The sequence below is a fragment of the Epinephelus fuscoguttatus genome, linkage group LG16 (assembly GCF_011397635.1).
Source record: "Epinephelus fuscoguttatus linkage group LG16, E.fuscoguttatus.final_Chr_v1".
Lineage (NCBI taxonomy): Eukaryota > Metazoa > Chordata > Actinopteri > Perciformes > Serranidae > Epinephelus > Epinephelus fuscoguttatus.
Window position 1 is genome coordinate 37934923 of NC_064767.1, and position 9992 is coordinate 37944914.

Below are 9992 nucleotides of genomic sequence, written 5' to 3' on the forward strand. Positions count from 1 at the left end.
ATAGTTTGCCAAACCAATTTTCCGTTACCATTTGCATTTGCGATGATTTTCAAAAAGAAGTCAGCTTTGGACTTCCTCAGAGACTGGGTCACTTTGTTTCGCAAAGATGTAAATTTTATTCGGTCAGTGGTCAAGCCAGTTTTTAGTGATTGCTTTAACGCTTCGTCTCGCTTGCACATCAGCCTCCTGCAGTCCTCATTTACCCATGGTAGTGAGTGTTTTCTTTTTTTCTTATGCCTCCCTCTAGAGGTGAAGTGCCCCATGACCTCTTTGACTGAGCCATTGAACAGATGACAAGCAGAGGTTACATTATCACAAGACAAGACATCGGCCCAGTTATAGTTATGGAGAGCTGCAGCTAAATTTTGCTGTTGGTTCCTAGGTATAAAATTGTAAAGGGGTGTGGAATTTGTAGGTTTTGAGAAGGGGCGATGTCGTTGTTTTGTGAGCTTCCTCGTGAAGAGGATGGCATTGTGATCAGAGAGGCCAGTCAAGAGGTTGTAGTTTTTTGGGATTCTATCAGGGCAAGTTGTAAATAATAAGTCTATTCTTGTTCTAGAGTGGTTTGTTAACCTGGTAGGCTGTTCAATTAACTGGGTGAAGTGATGGTGGTCCGTGATTTGTTTGAGAGCCTTCCTGTCTTTCTTTACATCCCAGTTTACAGACCCAACAAACATTACTGATGGCTTCTATTCAACAAAAGTATTGGTAGATAGTGCAAAAATCACGTATAGCTAACAGGGTCATTGTTGTCTCTAGCTGCCAAAAGTTGAGAAGGTTGTGATGAGCTTCATCTACATTAAAGAGATGCCGACTGTTGAGGATGTAAAGTGTCCATCATTCCACACTCAACCTCTGGACCATTTTGAGAGTGCCAGTAGTACACTGCACTGAATTCACTTAGTGCACTTGAAAGTGTTTAGTACAGAAGTATGTGATTTGAGACACACTGAATGTTTAGGAAATGTTTTGAATATATATTGTTTTGGCTATTGTTTAAAATAAGTTCAGAAAAATCCCAAAACATGTCTAACCTTGCACTAAATATGTTTCTTGTATTACTAATTTAAAATCTGATGCTGCCCTGTGTGACCAATAAAGCATAATAACATCTCAACCTCTCAATCTACATCTCTAAATGATGCTGGTTACTGTTTCTTCTGATGGATAGCTAATGTTAGCTTGAGTGGAAAGCTGCTGCAGTACAGTCATTCCATCTCCAACTAAATCTCAGCCTGTAGATCAAACACTTGGTTATTGACAGGTTGGTTATTTACAGACAACACTGAGCCCAACCATACCTGCTGATTCAAACATCCATAATGTGTAGTTGTCAGGATAATCGATGTCTGGCCACTGTGTTGGGTTACTGATCAACTTGGACGAGGGAAGCCTTAAGACATGTGACGATGATCAACCATGGTTTATCAAGGTATTGTGAACGCTCAGGTTGCAAAATTATTTTTAGATATGTCTATAAATATGGTTGTTTCACAAGAAATAAACACACACAGACATGTCAGAATGATAATCCAAATACTGCTGTATTTGTAGCAAGTTGACAGCAGGAATGTCTAATGAGTGAGTAGAATTAGCAAGTGCTTATCTGCAAATGCCAGGGAAGTGCATGTTAAAAATGTTTAGCTATATCACTATATTGGCAGATCCATTTTAAACTACTTAAAGGGAAATTTCGGTTCATTTCAACCCGTCTCCTATCGTCCTAAATTTGATTCAAGTGACTAGTGACATACAGATAATAGTTAGCATGTTAGCCGTTAGCCTAGATACAGCCGTAGCATCAGACCTGTTAAAACGTAAGTGAACAGGCATCCCTTCAAGTGCAAGATTAGTCCACTAAACAAGCTTTTTTCCACAAAGACCGCCTCATATCGTTAGGATATCGTTAGGATCTAGGAGGAGCTAGAGGGATAAACAAACACGGCAGCACACCGGTAAGGTAAGACAACACGTTTACATGTCGTTTTCTATATGTTCTCTGACATTTATCCTAACGATATGAGGCGGTCTTTGTGGAAAAAAGCTTGTTTAGTGGACTAACTTTGCACTTAAAGGGATGCCCATTTTCTTACGTTTTAACAGGTCGCTTCGGCTGTATCTAGGCTTATGGCTAACATGCTAACTATTATCTGTATGTTACTAGTCACTTGAACCAAATTTAGGACGATAGGAGACGGGCTGAAACAAACCAAAATTTCCCTTTAAGTAAAGTCATGGAAATGGGGTCAAATATAATGGAAAAGTTAATGAAAAGTTTTGAAAAGACATTTGTAAAAATGTGTGGGAACCCTGAGTATATAACCGATACAAGCATTCTTTATCCCATGTGAAAAATGTCCTTAATGACAGCTAAGCGTCTCTCTCTTGTCTTTCTCTCACTTTTTTTCAGAGAATGCTTCAGCCTTCAAGACCACACTGATCTCAGAGCAACTCTCCCAGACTAAATCTCCAGGAGCTACTACTGCTGAGATCCAGAGGCAAAACCAAGGTACTGTACACTTCCATTCACCTCCAGACTGCAGCCAGTGTGTCTCTATGGTGTGCTAATGTGGGGTCCTTTCCAACAGGTTATGGAGACAATTAAGAAATATGATCAGATGTCAGCAGCACAGTGAGACAGGTTAGCATTAAAGCTTCCTGTCAGTTCAAAATGTAGTAAGATTTAGATGCTTAAGCACTGTATTGGTATGTGGACAGAAATTTGTTTGAAACATTATAGTTTCCATGTTGGGAGAAAGGACCAAAGAAAGAAACCAACAGTGTTTTAATGTACTGATTGATTTTAGTTCCCTGCCCACCATAGCAAGTGAGCGGAATCTGCCTGTATTGAAACAGGCAATCTCACAGACTGGGAGCCTTATAAATGTAAAGAGAGTTAATTTTATATCATAGACACAATAGGATATTTGTGTGATTTATACAGCTGCCTATGTAGATGATGCTTCACACAATGTGACAAAATCAAAAAGTCACAATCAGTCAGTGTGGACTGATACATTTAATAAAATGGAAGTTTATCTGTGAAACGTGTGAGGGAAGGACATTGTTTTCAGTGTGGATTGACTATAGGCATTTAAACCAGTTTCCTGTCTTTTTACTAAAGCTTTAGTGCAGCCAAAATCAACTGCTGCCACTGGACAGTGTTGCTCCTCTGGTGGAAGAGAGGATTGTGGGAAAGAAGGTGGAGGCTGCTGTTCATCTGCCAGGTAATTGTTTAGTGATTTTATTTCTCTTGATTAACATCATGTTGTCATCAAATAAGGGATCAATAAGGGTGAAGAATTTCGGGGGATAAAATGTAGGAAAAGGGCTCAAGGTGACAGATTTGTTTATAAAAATGCAACACTAATGATACAGATGTCTCATACACCAGACATGAACCTGCCCATTCTCTCATCCTCTCTCTCTCTCTCTTCTTCTCCTCCTCCTACTCTCTCTCCCTCTCAAATTCTTGGGTATTACACATGTACCCAGTAATGAGTTGAAATGCATTTATAGGACCTTCAGCACCCCTACTTCCCACATACGTGATATATGATACCTTTGTTGTTGTTTTATGACAGGGTACCAGAGACAAGCCATCTGAAGAGCCTGTTGTGTTACAGCTGTCAGCTCACCATCAAAGACATGGTGAGGAGGGGTGGGTGATATGGCCCTAAAATAATATGATATTTTGGGGTATTTTTGCAATGATGATATTCTTGATGCTATGACAAATTATTTAAAAAAAATATTATTATTAATTTAAGAACATAGCATTGCAACAAAACAAGTGATACAGTTTTACATGTCAACAGTTTGCCTTCAAATATTCAGTAAAAAGTAGAAAAATGATCCCTCATTACTTGAGTTTGTTAACAATAGCAGTAACTCACAGTGAGATTCAGATTCTGTATACAATATTTATAGTTAAACAAAATAAAATCTACCACAAATTACACATTTAAACAGAAAAAATACAAAAAATGTACCCTGGGATATAAACTAAGCAAAAAAGTAAGGAAATTTGTGTTTGGTAGATTATTTCTTTGTTGTAACAATGTTTCTTGGCAATAAATCTTATACCGTTGGAAAGCCTGTTTATTTCCCTTTTAAATGGTGCCACATTTGTAAGGAACATGCATTTGTGGGATGAGCAGCAGAGCTGAGTCTGTGGGATGCCCCCATGAAAAATTTGCCAAATCTTCTCTGCCAATGCCAAACAGCTTTTTTTTTTTTTTTTTTTGCTACTGACGCTTGTTTGGTGGATTGGATGATTGAAGTCTGAAGAAACAAGACATATTGGCAATTTAACAATTTATCCATCTAACAAACAGGAGCCTCAGTAGTGTGTGGAAGAACCATACACAGTCACAACAGCCTGGCACCTCCTCCTCATGGTGGTCACTGGCCTGGTCACACACTGCTGTGGGATGGCATCCCATTCTTCAACCAGCATTTGTCACGAGTCAGCCAATGTTCAATGGGGTTGAGGTCAGGACTGCTGGCAGGCCATTCCTTCCTCTCCACTCCCAAATTCTGGTGGTAGTCTCTGATAAACCCCCGCTCTGTGGGGGTGAGCATTGTCATCTTAGAGGATAGAGTTTGGTCCCAGACTGTGGAGCAATGGGATTGCCACTGGTTGCTGAATTTCATCTCGATATCTCTGCATTGAGATTGCCTCCAATGATGACAAGCCTCATTTTTCCAGTGAGGGAGATGCCGCCCCACACCATCACACTCCCTCCACCAAAAGATATTACTCCATCGGTGCAGCAATCAGCAAAGTGCTGTCTGCGTCTCCTCCACACTTTGACCCCATGATCCAACTGTCATAGGCAGAATCTGGACATTGCTGAACATGATGTTCCTCCACATGTTCAGGTGGCAGTGCACGTGTTGCCGACAGCAGCGCAAATGGGCCTGATGGTGAAGGGCAGTCATGGCAGGCCTCCTGGCAGCCCTATGAGACCGGAGATTGGCTGTGTGCAGTCTTTCTGGATTGTGTGGTATCGTCCTGCAAACTTTGACTGTAGATCTGTAGAAGACTGCCCAGGGTTCTTAAGTGCTGACAGTATGAGGAAACGGTCTTCTTTGGGTGCCGTCTTCTTCGGATGCCCACTTTGTGGCCTGTCTCTGACATACCCCGTCATATGGAACTTGGCCTTCAGTTTGCAGATGATACTAGGGCTCACTCCAAATAATGGCGCAACTTGGTTTTTGCGCAACAACAGCTTGAAGTTGTCCTATTGCACGGGCCCTATCCAGATCAATCAAACGTGGCATGCCGATTCTTGGAGCAGACACCAACTGACCACTGTAGCAGGGCCCATGTTCACCTGGGAGTACCAGAAGCTTAAAACAAGAGTCAATAGCAACAGCAAAAAAGAACTGTTTGGGACAGGCAGAGAAGATTTGGCAAATTTTTCATGGGAGCAACCCTCATACTTACCTCTGCTGCTCATCCCGCAAATGCATGTTCCTTACAAATGTGGCACCATTTAAAAGGGCTTTCCAATGGTATAATATTTATTGCCAAGAAGTATTGTTGCAACAAAGAAATAATCTACCAAACACAAAGTTCCTTACTTTTTGTGCTTAGTTTATATATATATAAATAAACAGGTGATTTCCTTCTCTTTTAGTAAAATCCTTAATGACTGAGTTGTTTTCTTTTTCCACCTGGACCTTTATGCTCTGCCATTTCTCCTCTAATCATCACACTGTAACCTGTGACAGGCTGTTATGCTACCATAACTACTGCACATTCACATATATGTAGTTTTTTGTCAAGCCATGAGTGTTTAGGTTTACATTACCAAAGGTTTATGACAAAATCACTTAACGACACTGCCAGAGGAGCCGCTGAATGAGTTCCCTCTAAGCACTAAGTCAATAAAAGAGTCTGAGAAGTCGGGGGCTATTCGTAAAACATTCAGGATGCCACAGTTTGTTCCACACCACTGAAATCTGCTCCTTATCTTGGAACCACCACGGTGTCAGTTGTAATTTCCCTTTCAGCCATGCTTGTTGCTGCCGTGGGTAACAGCATGACATCAATATGTCAACAAGTCGAAATATTGCAAGTATCTGGATATGAATTATTCATATCATATTAAAAATTATACCGGTATTATCATGAACAAGATGATATGGAACAGCCCTACTGATGAGTGAACCCATGTGCAGGAACATACTGTCTGGATCTTCCGATATCCAAACACAATCTAAACCCTGTATTTTTTGTTAACCACTTGATCCAAAATCTACAGATTATAAGCTTCTGAGTTTTATAAAAGAAATTTGAAAATAAAAGCTCCGTCTCATATAGTATGTTGTCTTGTGTTTTTCAAAGACACAGTGAAATAAGAGCATACGTAAAGGCATTTCATTAGCTGTACTGCCCCTGACGCTGTCCTCTGTCCTGTCCCTTTGTCTTTGTTTCCATCACAGTCTTCAGTGGAATGTCTGCCACAGTACATCCTGTCAGAGGCTCAGCGGAGGCACAGGAGGTAGAGATAATTTGATTTAAAACATCAGTTTTCATTGTTGATTCTCTGTACTACTTTACATTATTGCTGATTGGTTATTAAACATATAACTGTGCTTTTCTCAGGACAGAAACATCCTCATATTTTGACTTGTGTTGTGTTGTGCAGGTCTCAAATGAGAGAGGAGATCAATGAGTTTCTGCTGGGGGATCATGATGATGGTGATCAAGGCGATTAGAGGGAGAAGTGATGCTCAATGTTTACCTCCAGCTCTCCACTCTGGAAAAAAACTGAATTATGCTCATTTCATACTGCAGGGAGTGGAGGACTTTCAAATATAAATGACATGTATAGAATTTTTACAACACCAGCCTTCTATTATCTATGTCTCATTATCCTGTAGGCTGTGTTTTTTAACAGTGATTAGACACACACACACACACACACACACACACACACACACACACACACACACACAGGATAGATTCAAACCTAGCACATGGACCAAGCACACATGCTGTCAGAGATGGAACATAATAAAGTGTCTATTTTTTACCACTCTTCATGTACAGTTCTGTATTCATTCATTTATTCTCTTGTCATTTTGGAAATCAGAGGCTGGTGTGAAATTTCTAGCTCTTCCAATTTTGTGTGATCCTGATTGCACAATGCATCTGTGTCAAAAGGGGCTGTAGAGCTGCAGTAAGTGAGCAAAAGAAGAGCCAGACTGAGGCAACCTCCAGGATCCACGCTATCACTGTGAAGAGAGAAGAGGGGTGGTGTCAGGACAGGAGCGCACGTTGAGAAGCACAAACAGCCCCCAAAAGGTCACATGTGACTGATTTACAGATAATCTAACAGAAACACACAGGATATTCCATTAAAATGAAGACGTGCAGTGTTTTATGCACATGCTGATAAAGAAATCAGTGTAATGCTCAACCAATCTTTTATTTCTAACTTCAAGACTATACATTTCTCAAATACAGTACAATTTTTAGGTGCTTGAGTATTTCAGTTTTGTTTGACTTAATGTTTTGTATATAGTTGTTGATATGTACAAAGCGATTTTAACCAGGCTTGACAAAGTTCCATCTAAAAGAATCAATAACACTTTAAATGTACGCTATATAGAGAGTACTTTCAAAGCTTTACCTTTCGGTCAGACAGCCCCTTCCAACAGTTCCGCATCTATGCTCTTGTCAAAGCCACCAGATTCCATTGAGAAAAACACTCATTTTACCTCACTGAACACAGGAGCTGCTGGTCTAGGGCAGCTTCAAACAGTTTGTTTGTTTGTGTTATTGTGTAACTTTGGTTAATCCCAACTAACCTCTTTAAACACCAAAGTCACACAATAACACAAATGTCTGTTGGAGACAGTGGTAAACCAGCAGCTCCTGTGTTCAGCATTGTTAAATTACTGTTTTTCTCAATGGAGTCTGGCTTTGAAGAGAGCGGTCTAAAGGCTTCATTTTCATGTTGGAAATCACTATCTGACATCAAGGAAAAGGAATGAAAATATTTTCAAATGCATCCTGATGCATCCCAGACAAGCACTACACTATCAGTGCAGGATGTGGTGGTTGTTTTGTTGACAGTGCACTGATTTTCTGTAACTTACTCGTTTTATGTTGGGTTGGAAGAATTGTTGTGTGACCATCCATCGATTTGCCCCATGAAGGAGACATGATGAATTCTGCTGACTGATATTTCCAGCTGCACTGACCGCTAATGTGACTAGTAGTGAGCATGCAACAGAGCAGCGAGCAAAAGAGTGGACATAATAACTGTGCGTGGGGCAGTAACCACATCTGAACACAAGTGGTCACCCGGAGACAGCACAGGTGTGAACAGTGATGTGTCTCAGCTGTCGACCTGTGATCGAATGACCTAAAACATGTTACTACCAGGTTCACACAGGGCCATATTTACTTCAAATAAAATAGGAAAAGCCCCCTTATTAGCAAGTTAGATTTTCTTTTAAAATATGGCCACATATTTAACAGGTTATTACGATTACAAATGCAGCTCCATTAATAAAACCTGAGATGTAATATTACAAGGAAGAGCTGTTTTATAAGGCAGTTTACAATTTACAATGCAGTTTCCCAGCAAAAGAAATAAACTATATCAATAAGTGTCTTTAACTGTATTTGAAAGACTCATTTTAATTATTTTAATGAGAATCGCCACTGTTTGTGCAGACAAAATATTACCAGCTGCTCTCATATAGCCCTGCCAACAAATAGCATTTTGATTTGAGACGAACAACTTTCTGAGTACACTTTTGCGATTCTGGTGCCCTGGATACTTTTGTATGTGAATCAGTCCTGCCTTTTTCACCCCAATGAGACACAGAAGTGTGTCCCTATTCGTGGAATGGGTTTAACAACATTGTTTGTTCCCGTGCATACGATGTTTTTGTCCACTAACCTTGTACAGGGGGACGTTGAGGTTGGGGTTCAACCAGAGTTGCCTGTTGAGGGGGTTGATGCCATCCTAGGCAATGATGTAGTGGGAGCACGTACTGCATATGGCCTGATGAGCAGTCAAGGATGTGAGGGTCTTATGGACAGAGGGATGTTGTATGCTGTAAAGCCCTGTGAGGCAAATTGTGATTTGTGATATTGGGCTTTATAAATAAAATTGATTGATTGAAGGATGCCCAACGTGGCATCTGCTGAAAAGCATCAGGTTTTTGATGCACCAAATGAGACAGCATCTTCAGTTTGCACAGTGACAAGGTCCATGACTGCCTCTGTTATTGAGGTGAAATCTGATATAGGCAAAGGCAATGTCAAATATGCTTTGTCCTTACCTGTTGACCTCTTGTCTGTATCCCATACAGAACTAGTGGAGGCACAAAAGTTGAATACCTCTTTGAGGTAACTGGTTGACTATGTGGTGCCATGTCTGAGTGTCTTCTCGGTGTTAAGGGTACCGTTGACACTGTTGTCAGTGTCGGTTCCTGCCTTAGCTCCACTTCACAAAATACAGCTGGTTTCAAGTTTGGTGTCTGGTGAAGTCGCAGTTGGTGTTCAGCCTAAGTTTCCAGTTGAGGGGGTTCACATGATCCTAGGTAACAATTTAGCTGTAGACCAAGTGGGTAACATGGCTTTTCTCATTACTCAGGAAAAAGAGAAAAAAATTAGTCAAAAACAATCTTGTTTTTCTGTTTTAAAACCAGAATAGAAAAATGGGAAAACAGAACAACAGAAATCACACGTTTTGTAGTTGTTGTTTTTTTTGTTTTAAAATTAAAACAGAAGAACGTGAAAATTAAGTTTTTTATTTCTTTGTTTTGTTATTGTGGTATCTGGATAAATTCGGGGAATGCTGGGAGATCTGTGGAGGAACTTTTGAACTTCGCAGAGGAGCGCTCCATTCTAGGGTTGCACCGAAATGAAAATTTGTGGCCAAAGCCGAAGCTGAATAATATTAAATGCTTGGCCGAATACCAAGTACCGAATACCGAATATTGTTGTTTAGTTTTTCATT

General features: G+C 40.3%; 1 protein-coding gene and 1 long non-coding RNA gene across 2 annotated transcripts in view; one reads left to right on the top strand and one right to left on the bottom strand.

Moving 5' to 3' along the window:
* Nucleotides 1-6949, top strand: part of ctu2 (cytosolic thiouridylase subunit 2 homolog (S. pombe)) — a 28485-nt gene extending 21536 nt beyond the window's left edge. The window contains exons 12-16 of the mRNA XM_049601220.1: nucleotides 2411-2509; nucleotides 3125-3227; nucleotides 3585-3651; nucleotides 6454-6512; nucleotides 6660-6949. Of these exons, the coding sequence (XP_049457177.1) occupies nucleotides 2411-2509; nucleotides 3125-3227; nucleotides 3585-3651; nucleotides 6454-6512; nucleotides 6660-6729 (398 nt within the window). The 3' untranslated portion in view covers nucleotides 6730-6949. The remainder of the gene's footprint in view (nucleotides 1-2410; nucleotides 2510-3124; nucleotides 3228-3584; nucleotides 3652-6453; nucleotides 6513-6659) is intronic.
* LOC125904054 (uncharacterized) lies at nucleotides 6919-9436 on the bottom strand. The gene is made up of 3 exons (XR_007451371.1): nucleotides 9313-9436; nucleotides 8928-9094; nucleotides 6919-7248 (listed from the first exon to the last, which is right to left on the bottom strand). It is a non-coding gene; the product is annotated as an uncharacterized LOC125904054 (long non-coding RNA).
* Nucleotides 9437-9992: the final 556 nt, after the last annotated feature.